Genomic DNA, 26,487 nt, shown 5'->3' on the forward strand with positions numbered 1-26,487 from the left:
TTCTTACCCAGGCTCAGTTGGCATTACCTGAGATGCTAGTAGTGCCAATCTGTTCTGAAATGGCTGTGTGGTTGTTTTTAACCATGTACCCGCTCTGCATTAGTCCCTGGGAGGAATCTTCAACTCCTGACCTTTTTCTCCTGTGTTTCCTAGGGTTTGGAGTAGATAAAGCAGTTGGCCTTTCTCCTGTGAGTTATCAGGGCTGGATATTGAAGAAGGTTAAGGAAGCAAAGGAGGATGCCGGTAGTTCAGGACTACAATCCTACTATTCAGGAGGCTGAGCTCTGAGAATCTGGTTTGAAGACAGCCAGCCTGGGCAGGGAAGTCTGTGAGACTATCTCTAATTTACCACCAAAAGGCCGGAAAGTAGTGCCGTGGCTCAAATGGTAGAGCACCAGCCCTGAGAGAAATAGCTAAGGGACAGTGCCCAGGGCCTGAGCTCAAGTTCTAGTGTTGACACAAAAAAGAACTATGTTAAGAAATGACTTCAACTTTTGCCCCAGTGCACTCTGGGGCCTGCTGAAGCAACTCCTATTTGTGCTCTGTAGTTTTATCTTGCTTTATGCCAGACCTGCACCTGCTTGTGCCCGGGGCATGAGACTTACTGACTAGACTAAGGGATCAGAAAAGAGGGACAATGGATGCTTGTTGGGAAACTATTTATTCCACACAGGTGCTCATTTCCTCCCAGCTATACCCAAGGCCTCTGTGTCGTCCTGTTCTGTAGATTAAGACACTAGCCCAAGGGCACACAGTGGTGGGTGGTGGAGCCTAGCAACCCAGGCCAGATCCTAACTAGAGGCCTCTGCTGGGCCATCCAGCAGAAAGGAGGCCCCAGGCTTCTTCCTACTTCTCACTTGCCCTCTCTGAGCTAAAGTGGCCTTAAGGGCCTGATTTTTCCTCCCCACTGCCTCCTACTCAGTGAAGGAACAGCAGGCAGCATTCTTAGGTGCTATTGAGAAATCAGTAAAGCAGACTACCCTGCCCAAGTTATTGCTTTTGTTGTTTTCCAACGAGAAAACCGCGGAGAGGCCTTGGAAGTCCCACAGTGGATCTGTCTGCCCCTACCCTCGACTTCCAACAGGGCCCTTTTCACACAGTTCCCACTCAGCTTTGGACAGCACCCACCAGCAAGCAGGATGGATGGTCCGGCTCGCTGAAGGTGGCTGTTCGGGGCTGCTGGTGCTCTTTCCTGTCTTGGGAGGATCATCACCAGCGACGAAGGGATTCCCCGCCACAGGCCCCCCGCCCCCCACAGGGCGCGCGCAGGAGGGCAGGGCGCGCACAGGAGGGCAGGGCGCGCACAGGAGCGCAGGGGCGCAAGGCACGCTTGCGCGCGCGGGCCCAGTCCCCCCTCCCGGGATTCCCAGCAGGGGGCGCTGCGTGCTTGCGGGTGACCCAAGCTGGAATCCGGACTCGGGGTGCGCAGCCTGCAAGGGGGGGGGCTGAGCGGGGGGATAATGTGTGTGTTGGTGGTGGTGGGGGAACCTCCACGTCCCTACCTACCCGGACGGCAGGGACGGCCTCGATCTCCAGAACCCCAGGCTTGGCTTTGGCCTTCTTCCCCCGAACCCCACCCCTTCCTCCCGGGGCTCCCAGCTTTCCAGCCTGCCCGGTGGGTGCAACGATGAGGGTGGGGGTTCGACACCGCCGAACCCCGCTCTGCTGGCCGTGGGGCGCGGTGGCAGGGGGCTGACACGTGGGCCTCCTCGGACGGGTGTGTGTGTGTGTCATCACTTCCCACCCCCGGGGCTGGGGAGGGGGCTGGGAGGGGGCTGGGCCGGGGCGGAAACGAGCCGCAGCCGTGTTTGTCGCGGCGCTGCCGCGGAGAGGAACAGATGGCTGGGGAGGGGAGAGGGTGCGTGGCGGGGAGGAGGAGGGGTGCGGGGGCCGGGGAATGAGGAACCAGGAATTTCGACGCCCCGAGTCTCCCAGGAGAAGCCCCCCTCCCCATCCCTTCCCGGAAAGGGGGTGGGCGGGCAGGTCTGCCTCTCCCCCTCCCCCCCCGCACCCCTGTCCCCTCCCCTCCCTCCCCTTGACTCCTCTCTACCTCCCCACCGGTCCTCTCCCCTGTGGGGCCCTGGGCTCCCCGGTGCGCGGTCCACCACCGCGGGGCGCGCGCCCCTCGCTCGCCCTGCGAGGTCCCCCCGCCCGCGTCCCCCCGACGGGAACCGCCCCGGAGGTGTAAGGGTTAATTGGGGCCGCGATCCGAGTTGGGAGCGAGTTCAGGGATCGCAAAAAAAAAAAAGGTGTTAATTGGAACTTTATGCAGATGAGCTGGGAGGGGGTACGGGGTGGGAGGGGAGGGAGACAGGTCAGAGAGGTGCTGCTGGCCTGGGCTCAGTTTCCCGGGCTGGGGGGGGGTCAGCCAGGCACCCACATATTCCTGCCTCCAACGGCCAGCTGGTCTCTGGGGAGGAGAGACTTCGCCCCACAAACGGGGTGTGGTGGGAGGCGTGGGAACCATTGGAGAAGGGGGTTCTTGGATATCTCCAGTCAGAGCCCTAAAGAGCGAAGGAGGGACGGGGTGCAGACCCTGAAGGTGTCTGTGTCCGCTTCTGTCTCACCTTGACCGTGACCTATCTTCTCACCCCAGCCTCCACCTCTGGGGGAGGGGGGTGGTCTTTGAAACTTCTACCAAGTACACCCCTCCTTCCCTCATCCGGGGAAGAAGAGGGCTGAACTTTTCTGCTTTGCATTTCTTCTGTCACCCCCCCCCCACGATCACCCCATCTTTGAAGAGGTATTTCTCCAACTTTGAAGCGTGTATGATCCACCTCCACTGATTAAAAATGCAGATTCCCGGGCCTGATGCAGGAATCCGCTTCTCACTTAAATTCATGGCACAGGCCCTTATATTTAGAAACTGGGAGAGGGGTGGGTGGGCTGGAAGAATGGAGGACACTTCTCACAACCCCCTTCCTCCCAAGGCTCCTCCTGCTCCCCTCTGCACAATATAGCCTCTCTATTTCCAGTGGGATGGTGTCAGGCACAGGGAAGGTGCGAGGAAGGAAGGAGAAGATAAAGAAGGAGCCAAGCCCATCTTGGGAGGCGCATGCCTATAATCCTGGCTACTGGGGAGGATTCTAATATCTGAGGATCAAGGATCAAGGCTCAAGACCAGCCCAGGTAGGAAAGTCCACAAGACTCTCATCTCTGATAAATCACACACACAAAAAAGGCCAGAAGTGGAGCTGTGGCTCAAGTGGTAGAGCACCAGCCTTGAGTGAAAAAGCCAAGGGACAGCACCCAGACCCTGAGTTCAAGCCCAGTTTAAAGCATGCATGGGCACACAGGTAACCAGGCTGAATCCCTCTGAGCCACTTCCTCTTTCTTCCCATTTTCTCCCATCAGTCCTCACTCAGCCCCCCCCTCTTTCCCCCCCATCCCCCCAACCTCTCAATCTGGAGCTTGAACTCAGGGCCTTGCAATCTTGCTTGGCTTCCTCTCTCAAGGTTGGTGCTCTACCACTTGAGCCACATCTCTACTTTCAACTTTTGGCTGGTTAACCAGAGATAATAATCTGCAGGTCTTCCCTTCCAGGGCTTCAAACTATGATCTTCAGATCTCAGTCTCCTGAGCAGCGAGGTGGCGTGAGCCACCAGAACTCCGTAATTTTCCCTCTCTTTTTCCACCAGCCTGACTCACTTTCCTACCTCTCTTCTCCCCTAAGAGGGAATCTCAAGGTGGGCCTTTTGTGTCTGAGAAGGGATGGCAGAAACAAATCAAAAAAGAAAACAGGAGGGAGGCGGGACTTTAGGAAAGATAATGATGACAGTCATGCAGGTCCTCTTCCTATGGGCTATTGTACTTTTGGCAGGCACCAAATTGCCTACAGCTTTCAAAATAAGCAAAAACCAAACCCAGATGTTCAGAGAAGGCAAGTCTCTTGTCCAAGGTCACACAGGTAGTAAGTGGGAAAATAATTAGATCTTTCACCCATACTTTCCCTTGAGCCATTTTTCCAGAGGCCACTGGAGAGCAGTCCCCAGGGCTGCCCCTCCTCTCCCCTCCCCCTCTCCTTGGACATGGGGGAGGGGGTTGGAAAAGGGCGTCTTGTACAGAAATGAAAGGAGAGGGATGCTCAGGTTTCGGAACATCTGACAGGTCTGGCTATATGCATTAAACATTCATGTAGAAACCTGACCCGGGCTGGACCTCGGGCCTGCCACCTGGCCTGTGCCTGGCTTTGAGGCGGTTCAGAAGCTGGTGGGCCAATTTCCCTTCTGTAGTGTGCTGGAATCCTCCCCAGTGTATTTCATAGGACCGGAGTCCTCTCAACAGATTAGGCTCAAGGGGGGAGCCATCGGCTCACAGAGCAAAGCTGAGAGCCCCCTCACCCCTACCCCAGGCCTCAGCAGGGGTGTAAGAACCTTAGAGGCTTAAGGGCTTATAAAGCTGGTCATCTGGCGCATTTCTATTCCCCACCCCAGGGATTTTAGCTGCTCACTCTAGTTACAGGACTTTAGTCTGGCTGTGCTTCTCAAAGTGGCCCATAGGGGGCAGCCAACAGCGTGGAGGGAGCCAGAGCTCAGCTGGCACTTGCTTTGAAGGGACAGTAAAGACCCTGTCTGGTCTAAGGATGCAGTCTTGCCTTTGGAAGAAGGGTTCTTGAATCTGAGGGGAGGAGAGTTTCCCTACTGTATATGTGTGGGGTGGGGGAGGGTGAAATTAAGGAATTTTGTGGAGAATTCAAAATAGGTTTGTACGTTTCAAGTACACAATCATTGGTGGCCAGTAGGAGACACACATTTTTTGTGGGAGGGGAAGTCTTGGTTTGTGGCATACACACACACACACACACACACACAAACACACACACACACACACACACACACACACGGGGGGGGGGGAGGGAGAAGCAGTAGGTTCTGAACTCTGAATGGGCTCTGATGTTTCGGTAAGATGTTTTATCTTTAATGTGTAGGCAATTGGGAGCTTGTATGTGTTCCCAAGTGAGCGACATGGTGACATAATGCGAATTTTGGCAGATGACTCTGATCATGGTGGGCAGGGGAGATGGAAGGGGGGGGCAGGAAAACCAGTGCTGGGATTATTGCTATTACATATATATGTGTATATATATATATATATATATATATATATATATATATATATATATATATTCTAGGCATGAGGTAATGAGTAGTTGGAGCGGGGAGGCGGGGGGGGGGGGGGGTGGATAGGAAGGAGAGGATGGACTAGTGCCAGGAGGAGGGGCTGAGTAACCAAGTAGACAGAGGAAATTAGAGGAAAGGAGGAGGTAACTACAACCAGACCGGGTGCCTAGCAGAGGAAAAGAATGGGGAGTGAGGCCACACCATCAAAAAGGGGTGGTGGCTTTTCTTTTGTGTAGCAGGGGAGTCTTGGACAAGTCCCTTCCCCGCTCCTATCTTGATTTCCCCATTGGTGGGTGGGTGGGGCATGATGGCCTTGAAGGTATAGATTCCATCTGTTTTGGGGTGTGTGTCTCAGAGCTACAAATCTGGGTTGTTTGAAGAGACTCTGGGGTGCCTGTGTGTGAGATCTCAGGGGGTGGTCTCCACGCTGGGCCCCCCCACCCCCGATGAAGAAGGGATGTGTGCATGTCAGTAATTGGGGTGCATCTGTCGGCAGGGCCCGTGGGTGGGTGGCTGGGTGGCTGGCGTGTCTGCACGTGCTGCGTGTAGCTCTGCTTTGTGTGTGTGCGAGCGGGAGCTGGAGAGTGTGGGCACACACGTGACGGGGCGTCCGTGGGTCTGTCTGGGCTGGTGGTGGCAGCGGTGGGGGCTGGTGAGGAGCAGAACTGCTCTAGGCTTCTTCCTGAGGCTCACACACTCCTCCTGCTCTGGCTGTTCTGAAATAGCATCTGGACCAAAGGCCCATGAATATTTCACAACGATAATTCCGTGACCTGGACAGCCTGCCTCTGATTTACCAGCATTTCCCTCCCCCTGCCCAGGCCTAGCAGCCCCTCCTCCAGCCCTGCTTTTTGCCTGGCTCCCCTACCCCCCACCCCCAGCCCATTCATGAGCCTCCCTAAAGCCAGCCTGAGGCCAGCCCCTGGAGACCCCAGACTCAGAGCTCCCACTTGCCCCTCACCCACTCCACACCCACAGCCAAAGCCCGCCTGCCTTCCATGTTGGCTATGGACTCCCTCAGATCTTTAGTCCCCCTTCTATCCACCCTGCGACTTCCCCATCCATCACAAACTCTCAGGATCCCCGGGTACCCACGACCCTCCACTCTCAAGCTGGATTCTTAACCCTAAGTTCAAACCACCAAACCTCGGTTGATTCTGAGGACATTCAGTCCTACCCCTCCTCTCTCAGTCCTTTTTTTGTTGTCATGTTGGTTGTGGGGCTTGAACTCTTGGCCTGGGTGCTGCTGTTCCTCAGCTCGTCAGCTCCAGCCTACTATGCTCTACCACTTGAGCCACAGCGTCACTTCCGGTTTTCTGGGCTGGCTTTGAATCACGATGCTCAGATCTCAGCTTCCTGAGTAGCTAGGATTATAGGCGTGAGCCACAGGCGCCTGGCTCTCAGTCTTTTGAGTCTGGGTTCTTCCCTGTGCCCAGCTTCAGTATTGCACATGGGCAAGATGAAGCTTTGGATCGCCCCAATTTCTTGTTCTTCAGCTCATCCTCCCCCCTGGGGTTCTCTCTGTCTCTAACCTGGCCCATCTGTAGCAGCTTGTACCTGGCAGGAGGTAAGGGAGGGACACTGGATGTCTACAGGGCTGTGGCGCCAGGCCGTGCACTGCTCCGGGGCCCTCCGGCAAAGGGGCAAAAGTGAGCTGGAACTCAGCTTTTGGCTCTGCTCTGGGGTAAAGCAGAGGAAGAAATGACTTCTCCAGATCCGCCCAAAGCCTGGATGAGCCCGCAGCGTCTACGTTGGTGCTCACCGCCGCCCAGGGCACTGTTCTCTCCTTCAGCCAGGCACCAGTCCCACATCCTCCACGTCCCCCAGCCCCCAGGTCCGCAGCTCCCAGACACCTCAGGCTGGGGCTGCTCCTCCTGGACACATGAGATGAGGTGCCATCAGCAAACACCTCTGGGAGACAGAGGGGTCACCCCAATCGTCCCTGGGCTCTGGCTTCTTAGCATGGCATGGCTCCTATAATCCGTTCCCGCCAGCAGGGGGCTCTTCGACGGTCTGGCATTGTTCTTTCTCTTCCTTAACCCCTTCCCCCCCCCCCCCCCCAACTCCTGAAATCCTTTCCATTTTAAGCCCTCACCGATCTCACTTTTCAGGTCCCGGGTCCAAAAAAACGACATAGATGGATTTTTAAACAGGAGATAAAATAATAGAATTTTTTTTAATAAATTTTTTTTTTCCCAAACAACTTCTTTTGATCGTCACCACACGGGGTCCATGGTGGAGAGGAAAGCTCTCTCCAGGCACCCTAAAAAAATGTCCCGAGTAGACTTAGGAGAAAAACATATTCCTCCAGTGTCCGGAGACAGAGGGGACCGGGATAAGCAAGGCCCATGGTCGGCCCGGCCCTGGTCTGGAAGCATCCTTCCGGAAGGGTCCTGGGTGGGTGGGTGGGTGTGGGGGCTCCCCTGGGGGGGGAAAGGGGAGCTTCCAAAGGCTCTGCTGGTGGGAGATGCTCTGCAGATAAAAGCCCCTTTGAGTCCACTGTGGGTCCTGGAGATGGGGGGGGCGGAGAGCGGCTGCCTAGGGTGCCCCACCCCCAGCTCGGGATGAGGAGGAAGAGTCAATGGCTAGAGTTAGGGTGACTAGGGTCTCAGCCACCACACCCCAGAAAGGCCAGGAGAGGCAGCCTGGTCCCGGGAGGGGGAGGGGGAGAGGGCCGGTAGGAGGGACAAACATAAAAGAAGGCAGCCGGTCAAGGGAGGGGGGGTGGCAGAGCTGCGGCTCCGCGGGAATAGAAGAGGTGGTGGGAGGACTCGAACCGAGGCCTCTCGAGTCGCCACAAAGTCAGAGGTGCTGGGGCGCCAGGAGCAAGAGGCAGAGCAGAGGGGCGGGCAGCCCCGCCGAGAGCGCCGGGCCGCGCGAGTCCGCAGGCGCCTGGCACGCGTTCCCGGGGCACGTCTGCTCCCCGCGTCGGTCCTCGCCCCCGTAGCCCCCCCAGTAGTCGTCCTCGGTGGGCGCGTCCCCGCCCTGACGCCCCCGGGCGTCCTCGGGGGCGGGCAGGTCGCGGTAGAGGGTGGAGGGGTGCGCGGGGGGCGCGCCGGGCTCGGCCCCGCCCCCGGCCCCGCCCCCCGGCTCGGCCCCGCCCCCGGCCCCGCCCACGCCGTACAGGTGGTTGGAGGAGCCGTTGCCGCCGCCGCCGCGCGCGCGCCCGCCGGGCCGGGTGGGCGCGGCGGGCGGGCAGGCCTGGAAGTCGGCCTCGCGGAGCGCGCGCAGGTCGCGGCCCCGGCGCTCGGGCGGGGCGGCGCAGGTCACGTCGGAGCTGGACACGCGCGCGCGCTGGAACCAGGCCCAGAGCGGCCGCGCGCGGCAGTCGCAGGCCCAGGGGTTGGCGTTGAGCCGCAGGAACTCCAGGCTGGGGAGGTCGGCCAGCGCCTCGCCGGGCAGCGAGGCCAGGCTGTTGTTGAACAGGTAGAGGATGGTGAGGCGGCTGAGGCCGCGGAAGGCCGCGCGGTGCACGCCCTGCAGCCGGTTCCCGTGCAGCAGCAGCCGGTCCAGGCTGCCCAGGCCGCGGAACACGTGCTCGGTGAGCAGCCGCAGGCGGTTCCCGTGGAGGAAGAGGTGGCTCAGGTTGGCCAGGTCCGCGAACAGGTCATCCTGGGCGTGGGGGGGGGGGACAGAAGACAGGGGTGCTGAGCTGGGGTGGGGTGAAGGGGCGCCCCGCCCCCGGGCCGCGTTGGGGAGACAGAGGAGTGGGGCCCTGAGTCCTGGATCCCAGTCCTGCCTTCTCTCTAATGATCTCTTTGCTGTGGGGTGGGGGGGTGGGAAGCAAACTGGTTCTTTACCCTAAACCCAGCTACGCCTGTAATCCTAGCCGCTCAGGGGGCTGAGACCTGAGGATCTTGGTTCGAAGCCAGCCAGGGCAGGCAGGTCCATGAGACTCTTAATCTCCAGTGAACCACCAGAAAACCGGAAGTGGCGCTGTGACTCAAGTGGTAGAGCGCTCACCTTGAGCAGAAGAGCTGAGAGACAGCGCCCAGGCCCTGGGTTCAAGCCCCATGGCCGACCAACAACTAAACAAAATACTATGAACTCTGCCAACTTGGGGTTTCCCAGCTGGCAGGTCTGGGGTTAAACAGCCGGAGAATCTATGCCTCTTTCCAAGTTACCTGGTGATGGGGTTGGCCACACTTGGAGAACCTCTGGATTCATAGATGAAAAGATACTAGGCATAGATACACACAAACCTCTGAACCCAAGTACGGTATACATAAGGGAAGAGCCATTGGTATAACTCCTTTGAGCAACTAACTTACACTATAATAAAATGAATACCAAGAAGCCCGCACTTGTTTTTTCTGTGGGGGAGGTGAGGTTTGAAGGAGGTTGGGGAGAGACAAATGGGGAGAGGAAGGGTGAGTGACTGCAGTCATAATATTCAATGTGCACATGTGAAAACAGAATCAGGTAATGTGAAGTGGAGTGAGTGGAGTGGGAAAGGAGAGGAGAACTGTGGAAGGTGACATTGATCAAGCATCATTATACTGGTGGCTCACACTCAATCCTAGCAGCTATTCGGGAGGTTGAGATCTAAGGATCGAGTTTTAAAGCCAATTGGGGCAGAAAAGTCCATGAGACTTTTCTCTCCAATTAACTACCATAAATAAATAAATAAATAAATAAATAAAAAGGCCAGAAGTGGCGCTGTGGCTCAAGTGGTAGAGCACTAGCCTTGAGCTGAAGAGCTGAGGGACAGCGCCCAGGCCCAGAGTTCAAGCCCACGACCGGACTACCCCCCCCCCCCCCGAAAAAAGTTCAGGGATAGCATCCAGGCCCTGAGTTCAAGACCCAGGACCAACACACACACACACACACACACACACAAATGATGAATTGGACTGATATATTAGAATTCCTTAGTATAACTAAATATGATGATGATAGTGGTGATAATGACAATAAAGTGAATATGGCTTGGAAAAGCATACAGACTGTCCAACCAGACTTTCTGATTTCAGATCCTGACTTCACTGTCATTTGGACAAGTCACACTGTGTCTCTGTGTTTCCTCATCTGTAAAATACAGAGATCAAATAAAGAGCCTTGTAGCGAGGTGTTTGGAAGAAAGTCCCTGAGTGGGAGGCATTGGATGAGTTAGCCATTCTTGGTAACTTGGCCAAGTCAGTACTCTGTCCAAGCCTGTGTTCTCATCTGGAGGTGAGTATAGCTACCTCGAGGGCCTGTTCTGAAAATTGAACAAGACAGTTCACATGAAGTTCATGAGCGTAGTCTGGGCACAGTGCCTGCACTCCGGGGATTTGATCCAAAGCCCGCAGGCTTAGGGGCTCAGAATCCAGCTTGCATCGCCCCCCACCCCCCAGTTCTAGGCAAGCTATTTAACCTGAATCTGTTTCCTTAATATGTGCAACCGGGAGAAAAACAAACCAACAAAAAAACAACCCACAGCACTCAGGATTAGATACTCTAGAGCTATGGAGGTGACAGGCCTGGAAGAACAGTCAGCCATCAGTTACTAGTGGGTATCATGACTTTAGGGGCTCAGTTAGAATCCAGTCCCATCTTATTTATTTCCTTGAAGGAAAGAAGCAGCTGGGTCAGACACCGACTCCAGCGGGGACAAATTCAGAAGCAGCTGAGTTGTCCTTTAAGAGAAACTTTTCTCACTTCCCCCGGGGTGGGTGGGGGGGAGTCATGTGAGCACTGGGAAGACCTTGGAATTATGCTTCAGCATTAACACGTGTGGGTGTGACCTGTGGTGATGTGGGGGGAGGGGCGGCCCGGCCTCTCCCTGTTAACCAGGGAAATCTGACAACCAGCTGACTCCGCAGCTAGTCCTTTGGGATTCACTAGCCCAGCCCACTTTCTACAGAATAGTAGATGGTGAGGTCCAGAGCGAGCAAGGGCTTCTTCGCTGGAGGAGCAGCCAGAGCCCCGGTCGGTCAGTCGCTTGACTGCGCTGCCCAGAGGTGCTGCCCTTCCCACATCGCTGCTGTCAGCAGGTCCCGGGATGGCTGGTTCTCAGGGAGGCCAGCACTCTTTCCGCTTAGGCCAGCGGACCTGCTATAGCTCCTGCCCCTCCCCCCCACCTCACCTCCCAGGACAGGGCCTGGTCTGTGAGTCTCAGGTTGGGGGGGGGGCGGGCGTTGACTCCCAGCCCACACCCACAGCCTCCACCTTCCTGTGCTCCTGCGTGCTCTCGCCCCCTCCCATCTGCCTTCCGCCCTCTCTGCTTCAGGAACTGCGCCTGCCAAGAACCCTCCTCTTGGCCACATTGAGATCCGTCCCCCTCAACCTTCTCACTGCCTCTGACACCAGCATTCTCCACCCCCAATGCCACCGCCCCCCCCATCCCAGCTCAGGTTCCTCGTCATACTTCCTTCCATCCCTCCCCAGCTGGGCACTTCCGTAGGCTCAGCCTGGCCCTAGCCATGTCCTCTTCTTCCAGGCTCACCAAGAATGAACTCTTATCCTTTCGCTCAAGACCTACTTAGGGTTCCTTTTTGGTTAATGGATTGCCAATAAGGGTGAGATGTATCAGAGCCGAACGTTCGGAGGATCTATAAAGGAGGCAGGCAGGTCACCACCCTGTTTGGGCGCTCAAGATGGTCAGGAAAGGGAGGTTCAGAAGACAAGGCCACTCAGGTGCCTCTGATCCACAGCCGATTCCAACCCCCTCTTTGTGTCTCTGCAAAAAGTCCTGCTCCACCCCTCCCAGCGCCTCAGCCTTGGGGGGGGTCTGCCCCTCCCCGCCTGCCCCCTTCCCCCCATCCAAGCTGTTGCCAAATCCCATCACCACTTCCTGGGCTGCAGCTCTCAAATCCAGTTCTTCCTCTCTGTGCATTAATAAGCTCTTGACTTTCACAGCCCGGGCCTTCCCCCCTCGCCTCGCTCTCTGGGCCCCTCCCTCTGGACAGAGCCGGCTGCTGAAGCCATCCTCTTCCATTTCAAAAACCACATCTCCCTCGCCTCCCGCCTGGCTGCTTCACAGCTTTCTGCATCCATTTGGAATCTTAATACAGCCATCCCTCCCCGCCGCCCCTCCCCTCTGCCCTTCCCTGGACAGCATCCTGTTCTCAACCTTGCCTGGCTCCCTCCAACCTTCCAGCTCCTGGCCCTGGCACCCGTCAAATCAGCTGCCAGGCTGTGTGACCTTGCGCAGTTCCAGGCACCTGTCTGGGCCTGGGTGTTTTCATCTGTGAGACAAGTAACCCTGAGTAATTGATCTTTAAGGTTCCCCCCCCCCCTCCCCTCACCCAGCCCCGCATCTGCTATTTATGTGAGTCTGTGAGTTCTAGAATGTAGCTCACTCATTCAGCAAAGCTGTTTGGGGGGTGTACCCTGTCCCAGGCATCCCCCGCTCCCGGGGCTCACCGGTCCATGGCTGGTGGTATTGTCATCATCACCAGCGTCAGGCTGATGATTTACTTAGGGTTCTCACCATGCGCCAAGCCCTGTGCTGCACTGTTAGTCATCAACTCCGTAAGGCGGATGTACGATCACCTCCATTTTCAAGACTAGGAGAGGGAGGAGGGCTCACAGAGGGGAAGAGACTTGCCTAGAGCCCAACAGTTAATGTAGATGTAAACTCCAGAGATATAGGGCTCAGGACAGCTGAGCTCTGGAGCCAGAGACAGCCCAGCGTCCTTTACTAAAGAGCTGGTGACTTAACTTTGCTGCGAAATATTCAACAATAGCTACCCTTCAGTGTGGACGGAGGCCTTTTTTAAGCAGCACCTACTTTAATCACAACATCCTAGTCTACCCCAAGAGACATTGTCTCCATCGCACAGGCTCCAGAGTAGTCGAGTCACTTTCTCAAAGCCACAGGGCGAATGGGATCTGCTTGAGCATGACGCTTGCTCCTAACCATTACACAGGCCACTGCGATAACGAGAAGAAAGAATGAGCATCTTTATCGCCTGGCTCCTCTCCAGCAGGAAACCGGCTCCACAGACCAGCATACTATTCCCTTCAACCCCCGCCCCCAGCTTCCCCCAGAATCCCTGGCACCCCGCACACTGTCTGGCATGAAGGTAGGTGCTCAGTAAGTATCTGTTAGTGAATGAACTTGCCTGGCACTGTGCCTGAAACCCAGCACACGGTCTGTGAGCACCTTTGCCTCCTGCCCTGTCCATCTCTCCCTGCCAGACCCCTTGTGAAGCCTCCTCACGGGGTAGGCCTGGCGCCATCTTGGGTCACACCTACACACCCTGCAGGTCTCACCGCAGCCCACGTTTCCCCACCTGCCTGCGGCATCTCTCAGCTTCGTTCTGCCGGGCAGTTCACAGGCGGGGGCTGTCTCTTTCCTCCTCTATACAGGGCCCAGGTGTGAAGATGCTTCCTTCCCATGATGCTCTGGGCCACCCATGTCAGGGGTATACAGACAAGCATTTCCCATCTCAGAAGACCCCACTGTCGACCTGTGGCCCCTTCAGCCTGGACCTTTGCTGACCCCACAGCCAGGTGATCATTCATGGGCCCATGCGTAGATGGATGATCAGGCCATGAGAACGTGGTTTATTTAGCACTGAACTCCATGCAGTGCCCTCCTCCTTCCCTCCCTCCCTCCCTCCTCCAGCTGCTCTTTGTGGAAAGCATTGGTTTTATTACTCGCCCCGTGTATAGAAGAGGAAACTGAGGTTCAGAGCTGGGAAGTTAAATCAGGACCTCGGGAATAGTACCAATTCCCATACCAGCAGCAGGATTAGGAATTCAAAAATACAGATTAAACATCCCTAAACAGAAAATCTGAAATCAGGGCTAGAGGGGTGGTGTGAGTAGAGAGTACCTGACTAGCAGGTCCAAGGCCTTGAGTCCAAACTGGCTAAAGCAAAACAAAACAAACAAAAATCTGGGGAAAAAATGCTCCAAAATCTGGTTTATTATTATTATTTTGGTGCCCATACTAGTGTTTGAACTGGAGCCCAAGATACCTCTGGGCACTGTCTGATTTTTCTGCTTAAGGCTGGCACTCTACCACTTGAGCCACAGCTCTACTTCTGGCTTTTTGATGGTTGACTGGAGATAAGAGTCTCATGGACTTTCCTGCTCAGGCTGGCTTGGAACCGTGATTCTCAGATCTCAGCCTCCTGAATATCTATGATTCCAGGTCTGAGCTACTAGTGCCTGGCTTAAAAATCAGAATCTTTTCCAGCACAAGCATGATGTCACAAGGAGTCCACAACATGAAATTTTTGTTTCAGACACAAAGTTATTAAAACGTATATAGTTACCTACAGGCTATGTGTATAGATATATATATATATGAAATGTAACTGAATTTTGTACTTATAATTGGGAGGTCCCACTCCCAAAATATCTCATTACAAATATATGTATAGTAAATTCACTCAACATATTTGCACACATATATATGCAAATACAAACAAATATATGCAAATACCCCAACATCCAAAAAACTCTGAAATTTGAAACACTTCTGGTCCCTAGCATTCCAGATGAAGGGGACTCCACCTATAACAACAATGACAGTGTCACCCGCTTGGCTTATGGCCTTGTGTGAATTACATTTCCATCTTGCAGAGAATGATCAGTAAGCAGGGTCATGATGGCCAACTTAGAAGTGAGGATGTGGACATGTGTCCAAAGCCATAAAGGAACCACTGTGTGAATGAATCTAGGTCTGGTAGATTCAAAGGATGGTGCTGTCAAAAAACCAGCTCATGCAACTGCACTTTGGAGCTGGGGGAGGGGGGAGAGGAGACACCTACCATCCCCCGTGAAGTGTGGTTGGACTAGGCAGGTCAAGAGCCAGCCTCCCTCACCTCGGCAATGGCATGGCCTCAGGCCTTCCCTGCCATCCCTATCTGTCCCAGCTACCAGCGTCTTGGTAAGAACAGTCACACCTCGCAATAGTCCAGGACTTCTGGGCTCCTCATTCTTAACAATGGCATGGGAGGGGTGGGGGGGGAAACTCCTCAGCAAGGGAGTGAGGTGAGGGGCTGACTGTGCTTTGGTGACCCTGTGGTCCCAGGCCAGTTTAGAAAGAAAAGAAAGGGAAGGAACCTTCTGGAACCTTCCCACGGCCTCCATATAATCCTTGAACTTGACCCACGGCCTCCATATAATCCTTGAACTTGACCCAACTCTCCAGGATGAGGTTCAAGTTGGGGCACTGCACTTGAGACCAACGTTAAATAAGTCTCACTTCCTTTTCTCTTTCAGATAGTATTTTAACAAGCATTTATACAATGTGTACTGAATGCCAAGCACTATTCTAAGTGCCTCACAAATTATTCATGCATTAAAGGCTTATAAAGTGCCCAGGATTTCCCATTGTACAGATGAGGAAATGGAGGCCTAGGTTAAATAAAATGGCACGCACTTGGAAATGATGGGGTGGGTGCCTGAATGTGCTTTACACAGTGCCTGACCCAAGGGTGGTACTGCTGCAGTGGTCACTGCTCTATTATCACAACACATGATGTATTTTCCCAGCATGCTAGGCATTTTGCTGCCTTGCCTTCTCCACTAGATTTCAGACACAAATGGGACCAGGCGCTGGTGGCTCATGCCTGTAATCCTAGCTACTCAGGAAGTTAAGATCTCAGGATCAAAATTCAAAGCCAGCCAAGGTCTGGAAAAGTCTGTGAAATTCTTATCTCTGATGAACCAGAAAAAAAAAAGCCAGATGTGGAGGTGGGGTTCAAGTGGTAGAGCACCAGCCTTGAGTGGAAAAAGCCAAGAAGAGTACTGCTAGCCCTGGGTTCAAGCCTCAGTACTGGCACCAATAAAACAAACAAACAAATAACTCAGTCTTGGTGGAGTGCCTTGTCTGCTGCTAGATTCCCAACCAAGCACCACCTGGGTGCTCAAGAAGAGTGTTAAGTGATCACTTTGGCTCTTAGCAGATATCTCATCAAACCAGACCTGATTTTCCAGCTAGTAGATTGGTTCCATTAGGCACCAGCCTGGAGGGGGGAGGGGGGGAGGAGGAGGGGAGGGGGAGGGGGAGGAGGTGGCAGCACCCTCCAGGTCTCCATAGGGTGGGAGAGGAAGAGGGCTGGCATCCCTCATTCCCTTCCAGAGCTGGTGGCTGTGCAGCCAAGAGAGATTTTCTCCTTGGGTGGTTTGTAGGGTGTGTTATTGCTTCCTGGGGAAATGGAATAGGAGGCTTTGACTGTCAGGCAGTCAGTATAACAACAATAATAAACAATAATTAGATCAATAATAATAACAATAAATAACAATTACTGTTATTCCTTCTTTTTTTTTTTCTTTCCAGGAGATCCATTTTTCCAGCTAGGTAACAGAGTTTTGCCTTTTTTTTTTTCTTTTCCTGTGCACTGAACTGACAGAGTTGGAGAACTGGAATCTATAAAGGGCTGGACAGGGGGCTGGACAGGTGGAAGGTTCAAGGAGATCCTTCTTGCCCTGTTTGCCTTCGAAGTGGGAAGATCTGGGGTTGGATGGGGAGACCATCTGTAAAGGCCACTGGTCTGGGGAGCTGGGGAAAGGTGGAGTCTGTGGAAGGCAGAGAAGAGATCACAAAAAGACACACACACACACAGAGGCAGACATGGGGGAGTGTGCAGAGTGGGTGTGTGAAGGGAGACAGACAGAAGAGGCAGAGGGAGACAGATGGGGGAGGCAAGTTAGGCAGAGAGAAAGATAGGAAAGGATAGACAGACAGAGGCAGATGGGGGTTTGAGGAAAGAGAGACAGAGAGGAGAGGAGAGGGAAGGATAGACAGGCAGATGGGGTTTTAGTTGAGAGACCGACAGACAGAGAAAGATAGTAAAGGGTGGGCACAGAGAGGGAGAAAGAGAGAGGTGGGGAGGGAGGGAGAGAGAGAGAGAGAGAGAGAGAGAGAGAGAGAGAGAGAGAGAGAGAGAGAGAGAGAGAGAGAGAGAGAGATGGACAGGGTGAAGGCTGGAGCATGTGAGAGGGACAGACTCTTAAGAAAAGGGACAGGAATGCCAGGTGCTGGTGACTCATGCCTGTAATCCTAGCTACTCAGGAGGCTGAGATCTGAGCATTGTGGTTCAGAGCTAGCCCCAGCAGGAAAATCCATGAGACTCTTTATCTCCAGTAAATGACTGAGAAAACACCCAGAAGTGGCTCTGTGACTCAGAGCACAAAGAAGCTCAGGGACAGCTCCTGGGTGCTGAGTTCAAGCCCCACGACCGGCAAAAGGAAAAGAAAAGGGCCAGGCAAATAGACACGGAGACGCTGAGGGGCACATAGGTGTGGGGGCTGTGAGAGATCTGGGGGGCAGGATGGGGCAGGGCGGCTCACCTGAAGGTGGAGCAGGCTGTTCTCCTGGAGGTAGAGGTACTGCAGGCTGACCAGGCCTCGGAAGATGTTGCCGGGCAGGCTGCTGAGCTGGCAGCGGTACAGGTGCAAGGACTGTAGCCGGTCCAGGCCCTGGAAGGTGTCGGGCTCCAGGGAGCGCAGGTGCCGGTTGTCACCGAGGTCCAGCTCCTCTAGGGCCTGCAGATGGCGGAAAGTGCCCGGGTAGATGGTGGAGAGGTTGTTGGAGAAGAGCCACAGGGTGAGCAGGTTGGGTCCGAAGGTCCCCGGCCGCAGCGTGCGGATGAGGTTGTTCTGTAAGAAGAGTCGCTGAGTGCTGGGTGGCAAGGACAGCGGCACGGAGGAGAAGTTATTCGCCTGGCAGCTCACGGTGGGTGGGGAGGAGTAGCAGGTGCAGAGCATAGGGCAGCTGGGGGCCGCGGGCCGCAGCACCAGGAGCAAGAGCAGCAGGCAAGCCGAGGCAGGACCTGTGGGGAGAGCAAAAGCGAAGGCTGCAAGTGCCTCTGGGTGGACTGGGAGGCAGCGGCAGGCCACCAGGGCCTGCTGCGGCCCGGAGTCCTGGTGCCACGCTATCCGGCACACGCAGAGGAGGGGTGGCAGCCTGAGTCTTGTTAGGTCCGGTTACATCTTTGTTCTCCAGGTAGCTTGGGAGATCTGCAAATCTCTGTCTGTCTGTCTGTCTGTGTATGCCAGTACTGGGGCTTGAAGTCAGGGCCTTGTACCCTTGCCCGGCTTCTTCGCTTAAAGTTGGTGTTCTACCACTTGAGCCACACCTCCCCGCTTGGCTGTTTGTTGGTTCACTGGAGATAAGAGTCTTGTGGACTCATGGACTTTCCTGCCTGGAGGGACTTCAGACTGATTGTCTGATCTCCGCCTCCTGAGTAGCTAGGATCATGGGTGTGAGGCACTGGTATCCACTGCAAATCTCCTTTTGGATGCATATTTAAAACAACAACCACAATAATAACTATAGCAATAACCCGGAGGATGGTATAGAAAGCTCCGTGCTATTTAAAAATACTGTTTTATTGTTATTATAAAGGAGCTGTACAGAGGGTTATAGTTATGTGATTTTATTTATTTATTTATTTTTTTTGGTCGGTCGTGGGACTTGAACTCTGGGCCTGGGCGCTGTCCCTCAGCTCTTCAGCTCAAGGCGAGCGCTCTGCCACTTGAGCTACAGCGCCACTTCCGGTTTTCTGGTGGTTTATTGGAGATAGGAGTCTCACAGTCTCTCCTGCCCGGGCTGGCTTTGAACCGCGATCCTCAGATCTCAGCCTCCTGAGTAGCTAGGATTACAGGCATGAGCCACCAGCGCCCGGCTGTGATTTTATTTATTTTTTGTCCATCAAAGGGCCTGAACTCTGGGCCTGGGTGCGGTGCCTCAGCTCTTCAGCTCAAGGCTAGCGCTGTACTACTTGAGCCACAGCGCCACTTCGGGCTGTTTCTGCTTATGTGGTGCTGAGGAATGGAACCCAGGGCCTCATGCCTGGGAGGCAAGCAACCTCCCACTGAGCCACCTTCCCAGCCCCTGTGTGATCGTTTTTTAAACGTGTTTGCCAATGACTGTTCTGTCATTCCTGCTGGTATGGTTGCAAGTTTGACCTTGTCTTGAGATCAATGTCAAAAGCCTATCCCATCCTCAGTCTTGATGGGCGGGCGGGAAGGGGGGGGGGGAGAGGTGGGGAAAGTCCTCCACAGGAATCTGCAGGCTTTCCAGTGAGTCCCCGCAGCATCCTGCCCCCACTTGTGACAACCAAAATGTCTCCAGACATCGCCAAATGTCCCCAGCGAGGCAGAGCCAACCCACTCGAGAATGAGTGGAACTAACTTGGGACTTGTGAATCTAAGGCCTCTATGGGCCCAGGATCCAGCCTTGGAGGTGGGGGGGGAGGGGGCGGGGCGGGGATGAGGGCTGGCGACCACAGCTGTCCTTCTGCATCATTCTGCCGGTTTTTAACCCAGGAGAACTGGAGCCAGGGACTCTGGAAGGGCCTAGGGGAGCAGCGTGCAGTGGGCCTCACAGGCACCAGGAGAGCTGGGGGTCCTGGAGAGGATACAGCTGCCAAGACTCCAACAAGTCAGGATTCCTGGGGGTTGTCTGCAATCGTCACTGTATGTGACCCAGCTCTCCTCATTCAGAGCCATCTTAACTTGTGGTTTTCTCCCCCTGTTCCCCCAAGTAATTTGTGAAGATTGGATAGGGTCCCTTCTCTTCCTGCCCCTCCTCTTCTTTTTCTTCTCTCTCTACTTTCTCCTTCTCCCCCTCCTTCTCTTCCTTTCCCTCTCTTCTTTCTCCTTTTTTTTTTGGTGCCAGCACTGGGGCTTGAACTCAGGGCCTCAGCACTGCCCCTTTAGCTTTTTCCACTCAAAGCTGGTGCTCTACCACTGGCGCCTCAGTTCCATTTCTGGCTTTTTGGTGGTTCATTAGCGAGAAGAGTCTTACAGACTTTCCTGCCTGGGCTGGCTTTGAACCATGATCCTCAGATCTCAGCCACTAGAGTACGTAGGATGACAGAGGTAAGCCACGGTGTGCGGGTCCATCCTACTTCTGACACTGATGGAGAAGCAGGCCCATGGAGGCCTCAGGATGGAGGACTAAAGCACATAGCATAGATGCCTGAAATTCTATGCTGAGAAGCGTGGCGCCAGCCCTCCATCTCTGTCGGGGGGGGGGGGGGCTTTTACTCTCCTTGTAGCATCTGAAAGTTCTGGCTGAAACTAGGTTTGCAGAAGGATTGCAGAAGGCTTCGGAGGTTTTCTAAGTGAGCCACACCCCTAAAGCCAGGCAGGCGTTCTCTATGGGTGCATGACCACCCCTCCCCTCCGGCCTCTAGCAAGGCACTAAGCATGTGAGGGGGAGGAAGGGAGGCCTGGCTCTTGGAGCTCTGTGAGAGGCCCTGGGGATGGTCCAGGTGTGGGTGATGATGGGTGCCAGAGCTGCAGGTCTGCAAGATGTGTTGTGTGTGATCTCTCACACTCAGGAGGCTGCTGTGTGTGTGTGTGTGTGTGTGTGTGTGTGTGTGAGAGAGAGAGAGAGAGAGAGAGAGAGAGGATATGTGCCTGCATGTGTGTGATTTGGGGTGACAGTGTGAGCCAGGTGCTCAATACAGAGGCACTGAGCAATCAGGTGTGTACCCACCATACCAAGTGGTGCTGATGTCACAGGCACCCATGCCTGGCTTCCTAGTACCACCCAGTGCCACTCCAGGCCCCACGGTGACTGTCCCTGCCTGGTCCTTCCTGGCAGGTATTGTGCTGCATGGTGTGTGTGAGCCGTGTGCTGCCGGCTACCCTGTGCGTGTGCATGCGTGTGCGTGTGTGTGTGTGTGTGTGTGTGTGTGTGTGTGCCGGCCCGTGCGTACGCGTGTAGGCTGGGTGTGATGTAATACTGGGTGACACAGCGCGGCTGTTCTATTCGTTCACACCACCTCCGCGTTTCTCGGCCCTTCTCACCCCCTCCCCCGGGCGGCGGTTCACGATTACTTTCTCCTCCCTACTTTTTCTTTCAGAACCACGTGCTGCGGGGTGGGGTGTGGGTGTGTGGGGGGGGACGTGGAGAAGGGGGGTAGAAGATCATGTCTCTCACCCTCTGATCCGAACCAGGCAGAAGTAGAGTGTGGGGGGGGGAGGGGTGTGTGTGTGGGAGGGGGGAAAGGCCCTAAATGGGTTTGCTGAGTGCTGAAGTTTGAGCTTAGAATTGGAGATTTCTAAAAACTGCCCCAAGTCCTGCAGGTTCATTTAATTCAAGCATCTGTGGTGTGGATGGAGGTGACCAATAGGGCCCAGAGAGGTAAGCAACTTACTCAAGGTCACACGGCAAAGTAGCACAGGGTAAGAACCAGAAAAAAAAAAAAAAAAGACTCTCCAGCTGCCCAGCCAGGGAACTTCCCTTCCTGTCAATCACCCTTGGAGCTCTGCCTCTCCAAGGATTTGACACCAAAGGATGCAAAGTCCTTCTTGGATGTCTTCATTCAGCTTCTAATCCACCCGCAGCGTTGACGGTTAGCCCCCTGGGGGCTTGGGAGGGGCTCTTCCTCCGGCTTTCAGGAAGGCCTGCTACTCCAAGAGAGGCCTGGGGAAGCTGTGTGTGTGTGGGGGGGGCTCCTTTTGGGATATCAGGGTCTCCTCCAGCCTGAGACCCTACTTGATGGTGGCAGGCGACCTTTACCCCCTCCCCATCATCCTTTTTGCCCAGGACTAACTGGCTCTGCGCTTGCTCACATTCAACCATCCGCTCCTCTTTCCCCATACCATCTCCTGGTTGTCTCCCTATGTCCCCCAGCCTCTATGGTACTCCCTGCCCGCTCTGTGAGGCGGGGTGGGGGGGATCCTGACCTGGGAGGGGAGGGGGCCCCCTCCATGACAGCTGCTGCGTAACAGTGACTCTGTTGCCATTTCTGGCCCTCGCTGCCGCGCAAAGCAGCTGTAACCCAAGGAGCCTCATCCATAATTCAGGCTGCGGCTCTCACTGGAGGCGAGGAGGAGGGGAGGTGGGGGGCTCTGGGCTGCTCTGCCCCCAGGCTGGGTTGGAGTGCGCACTCAGGCAGAAGTCAGGTTGTGTGTGTGTGGGGGGGTGGGTACTGAGAGAGTGCCTTTTTTCGTTTTCTTTTCTTTGTGTGCCCCCCCCCACTTCCTGCCCAGGGGGTGCCCTCTCCCTTTCCTTCCTCCACCCCTGCCTCTTCTCAGCCGCTGCTTCCTCTCAAGTTCCATGCATCCTCCTCTCCATCCCCACCCCCACCTCAGGACCACAGCTCCCCTCTCCTGGCCCTGGCTCTGTGCATCCCCAGCAGGGACCGGGACATGATGCACTGAGTGTCAACGCTGGACCGGGGGATGCTGACCTTTGTGGCCATCTAGAGCAAAGCCTGTCCTTTCCCAGGGAACAAGGCTGAGGGCCAGCCAGCAGCAAGAGTGAGTTTTCTGAGTGAGTTGAGTGAGTGCTTTTCTCAGAAGCCTTCCTTCCCTCCACTGCTTTCCAGGCAGGGTGGAGAGGGAAGCCCTTTCTGGCAGCTCCCTCTGCTCACTCCTGGGCCCTCCAAAATTGGCAGGTGAGCCCCAAGTTTCAGGATAGTATAAGGCAGGGAAAGTGACTGAGCTCAAGCACCTACTGTATGCCAAGCAGACTTGGTCACGTTAAGTCCTTTATCCAGAAGATACCTGTTACAATGCCCTCAGCACCCCCAGTAGCTCAACAGACTCTGTGGAGAGTGAAGGAGGAAGGCTCTGGCCACGAGATGAGCAGTTTCAACTCCTGTGGTGACTATGAGGTGTTACCCCGATGCGTGCGCAGGTGCCAAGCCCATGCCATGAGACCCTCTGACCTTCATTTGGGACACCTTTTCCCCCAACCTCAGGAATCACCACAGACAAGTGCACCCCGATATCCACCCCAAGCCAATCACAATACAATCACAACTACAGTGCTGGCGGTGTGACTGTTAACGGTCAAAGCATGGAAGATATCTGGGCTTTGCTCTCTGCCTTTTTCCTCTCCTGGGCTGCTGACACATTTGTGTATGGCACATTGGTGAAGCAAGAAGAGAAGGCCAAGGTGGCTCATGCCTATAATCCTAGCTACTAAGGAGGCTGAGATCTAAGGATGGGGGGCGAGGAGGGGGGAGGAGAGGGGAGTTCAAAGCCAGCCCAAGCAGAAAAGTCTGTGAGACTCCTATCTTTAACCAGCCAAAAGCCCAAAGTGGAGTTGTGGCTCAAGTGGTAGAGTGGTAGTTGTGAGTGTAAAAGCTCAGGGGGCAGTGCTCAGGCTCTGAGTTCAAGCCCAGGACTGGCACCAAAAGAAGAAGGAGGAGGAAGAAAAAGAGGAGGAGGAAAAGAAGAAGAGGAGGACAGGAGAAGGAGGAGGAGAAAGAGGAGAAGAAAGAAAGAGAAAGAGAGAAAGAAAAGAAAGAGAAAGAGGAGTAGGAAGAGGAGGGGAAGAGATGACCAGTATCCAGAGATGTGGCCGGAACTGACCAGGGGAGAGAGGGTGGAGGAGGCCGGAATATGATATTGATCCAGAAGGCTGAGGTCCTTAAAGTCAAGAAGTATCCGTTCACAGAGGGACCATAGTCAAGGACTCTGGGCGACCAGCCCTGCAGTAGCCAGACAACATTCTCCTCAGACCCCAGGGGGAAAAAGAGCTTAAGGTCACGGGACATGGACCAGCTGGAGGCCGGGAGCAGGTGGCTCCGGTATGGGGTAGAGAGGTCCTAAGAAAGGAGAGAGGCTCTGGAAGGAGAATCATAAGGTCCCAGTAAGAAATAGCACCCACACACCTCCTAGGTGGCTTCAGGGCTTTGCAGGGCAGCGGCTGGGGCGGGGGGTCGGGGCTAAAGGGGGGGATGGGAAATGGGCAGTAAGATGGGGGTGGGGGAGATGTAAATGATAGGGGGGAGGCATGCATGCCACCGCCCCTCCCCCCAGAGGACTAAAGGTTTGAGGCTGCTGCACACAGCTTCTCACTCTCCCAGAATGTAACACCCCAAAATAAGCAGCCACTGTGGGGTGGCAGGATCCAAGTACCACCAGGAGGACGTCTTCTGATGAGGAGACAGGGCTGGGAGATATAAATGGCAGCACTGAGCAGCCAGAGTGCCCACCCGAAGGAGAATTACCACCCATCCTGGAGAGTTCTCACTCACCCCGCCACTTCCTCCACAACTACCCTCCAGGACCTAAGCTGAGCCCCCCCAGCAGGCACACCAGCCACTTCCCCAGTGGTGCCATGTGATAGGCAGGCGCTTTGGAAATGGAGGTCTTCCCACGTGGAAGTGGTTACCAGAAACCTCTTTGTCTCAGCCCTGGGCAACCCCCTTCTACCCCCCCCACCCTTGGTCCCTCTCTCCTCATCCCTTTCTCTTTCTTTCCTCTCCTCTTCCCTCTACCTACCAACATCCTGATCCAGCCCCAGGCCCCCCACGTCCTCCCTGATCCAACCCTACCTCTCACCACCACCATCTTCCTTCTGCTTCTGATACCCCATCCCTTTCCATCATCTGTCTCAGATGTCTCATCCTCTCTCTCTCTCTCTCTCTCTCTCTCTCTCTCTCTCTCTCTCTCTCTCTCATTCCCCTTTTCCATTCTAGTCTCCAGCCCCTCCCTCGCCTCCCCATGGTTTCCCGTTATCTCCCTCCATTCCAGGTCTCTAGTTAAGTCTCCTTGGCACCTGTGCCCAGGTTCGGGCGCCTCTTCCCCTCCCTTCCTTCGCCTACCTCGGTCTCCCTACTATTCCCCAAGGAGCTCTACCGTCTAACCTTTATTGGGGGGGGCCCTCCCCTCCCCTCCCCCAGCCTCCTGCCTCTCCTCCACTTCCCCCGCACACTCGCCCCATCTTTTTGAGTTTCTTTCCTTGCTCCCCTTTCCCACGGACCCCCTCCTCCTCTCTCCAACCCCCCCCCCATCTCTAGCTCCACACCCTTGTCTGTCACTCAATCCTTGCTCGGCACGACCTCTCTCTTTCTAGCCCCTCCAGCTGTTCCTACCCTTAGGGATTCCCTTCGTCGGGGGGGGGCACACCCCGTTACCTTTCTAGACAGCCCCCTCCCCACACCGACTGACCTCCCAGGTGACTGCAAAGTGCTGAGACACCGGGCCCCGGGAGCTGCTGAGTCGGCGCTTCTCCAGCCGGCCCGAGTCCTCGCGGTGCCCCACAGCGCTGGAGCCCGGACCGCGGAATCATCCCCCTCCCTCCCACCCCGCACCCCCGATCCGGTCCGCCCGTCCCCCCCGCCACTCCCCGATCCCCTCGGTCACGAGCTCCAGCCACGCTCCCGAAGGTGCCCACCTCCCGCGGGCAGCCGGGGGCGGCGGCGCGCGCTGCCCCACCCTCGCACCCCGGGAGAGGGGTGCCCTGCCCCCCTCCTTCTCCAGGACAACCACCCCCACCCCTGCTCCCCTACACCCCAGCCCGCTTCCCCGACCTCCCGCCGGCCGGCCGGGGTCTCTACCTTGCAGCAGGCGCCGGAGCCCGGGCAGCATCTTGTCTCGACGCGAGCCGGGGAAGGGGCAGCGGGGGGAGGGCGCTCCCACTCGCTCGCTCAGCCCGCCGGACGGACGGACGGCGGGGACTCCGCGGGGAGGGGGGACGTGCAGAGCCCGGGGGTCCCCCCGACGGGGGGGAGGGTGGCGTTGCCTGGCCGAGGGGCTCTACCCTGCGCCCCCCGGGTTGCGGGCTCCGGGAGGAGCCATCGGGGGCTTCCCCCCCCCCGACGGGACGGGGTGGGGTGGGGTGGGGCGCACACGGGATGGGGAGGGCCGGGGCTGGCCCGGGGCGCCCAGCCGTCCGCGCCCCCCGCCGCAGCGCTGCCCGCAGGGAGCCGGTCAGTCGGTCCGTGCGCCCCGGCGGCTCGCCGAGGGAGAGTGGGGACAGCGAGGAAGCGCTCCCCCCCACTCCCTCCCTCCGCTTCCCGCACTCACTGGCTCCGCCCTCGCTTCCCAGCCCGGCGACTTAACCCTTCGCTGGCCGCTAGGAGCAGGGAGCGGTTGTCTAGCTCAGTCCCGCCGCGCGCCGGGCCAACCCCGGGCCTTCAGGGCCGGCTGCGTTCCAAGGCCTTGGGGGCTCCGTTGTTTCTAGAGAAATCCCTTCATGGGTAGGGGTTGTAGGGCGCGGAGGTGTTAGAGAACCCCATGAACGAGTCTGATTATCCCCTTCCGACTTGCCCCAACCGTCTCCTGGGTCATTTCCCAGTCTGCCCCCCTTCTCCCTCCCCCACCCCCAGTCCGCCTTGGTGTCCTTTCGCAGTTGTTTCCCTTCCCTTAGGAGAACCCCAAACTCCTACTTTCCCTTCCCTTCCCAGACACCCCCGCCTCCAAGATGAGCGCACAACGACCATCCTAAGAGCGGTTCACAATACAGGAGTTTGTGTGAGCCGAGATCAAGTGCAAAGGAGCGCACGCGCGCGCGTGCAGGTGTGAACACGCCACCTTTTATACCGGTCCAGGGAAGCGGAGGTGTGTGAGTGGGAATCTGTGAGTGTGCGCGCTGGTGAACTGCTGGGTGTCCCCTCCCCTCGAGCTGTGCACAATTACACACCAGCTTGGGATGGGCGGTGAGGGTATTAAGTGTGGGGTGCGGTATGTGTGTGTGTCCCTTAAAACATTTACAAGCGGGTGCAACTGT

The 26,487-nt window shown here is 55.9% G+C and overlaps 1 protein-coding gene across 1 annotated transcript; it reads right to left on the bottom strand.

Moving 5' to 3' along the window:
* Window positions 1-7,282: 7,282 nt before the first annotated feature.
* Rtn4rl2 (reticulon 4 receptor like 2) lies at window positions 7,283-25,727 on the bottom strand. Its single transcript, XM_070032308.1, has 3 exons — window positions 25,316-25,727; window positions 17,355-17,836; window positions 7,283-8,732 (listed from the first exon to the last, which is right to left on the bottom strand). Exons 1-3 carry the CDS (start codon window positions 25,344-25,346, stop codon window positions 7,923-7,925), a joined length of 1,323 nt encoding a protein of 440 aa, XP_069888409.1. The 5' UTR covers window positions 25,347-25,727; the 3' UTR covers window positions 7,283-7,922.
* Between the last annotated feature and the right edge of the window lie 760 nt (window positions 25,728-26,487).

Source organism: Dipodomys merriami, unplaced genomic scaffold, assembly GCF_024711535.1.
Source record: "Dipodomys merriami isolate MVZ:Mamm:240054 unplaced genomic scaffold, mDipMer1.0.p SCAF_21, whole genome shotgun sequence".
Classification (NCBI taxonomy): Eukaryota; Metazoa; Chordata; class Mammalia; order Rodentia; family Heteromyidae; genus Dipodomys; species Dipodomys merriami.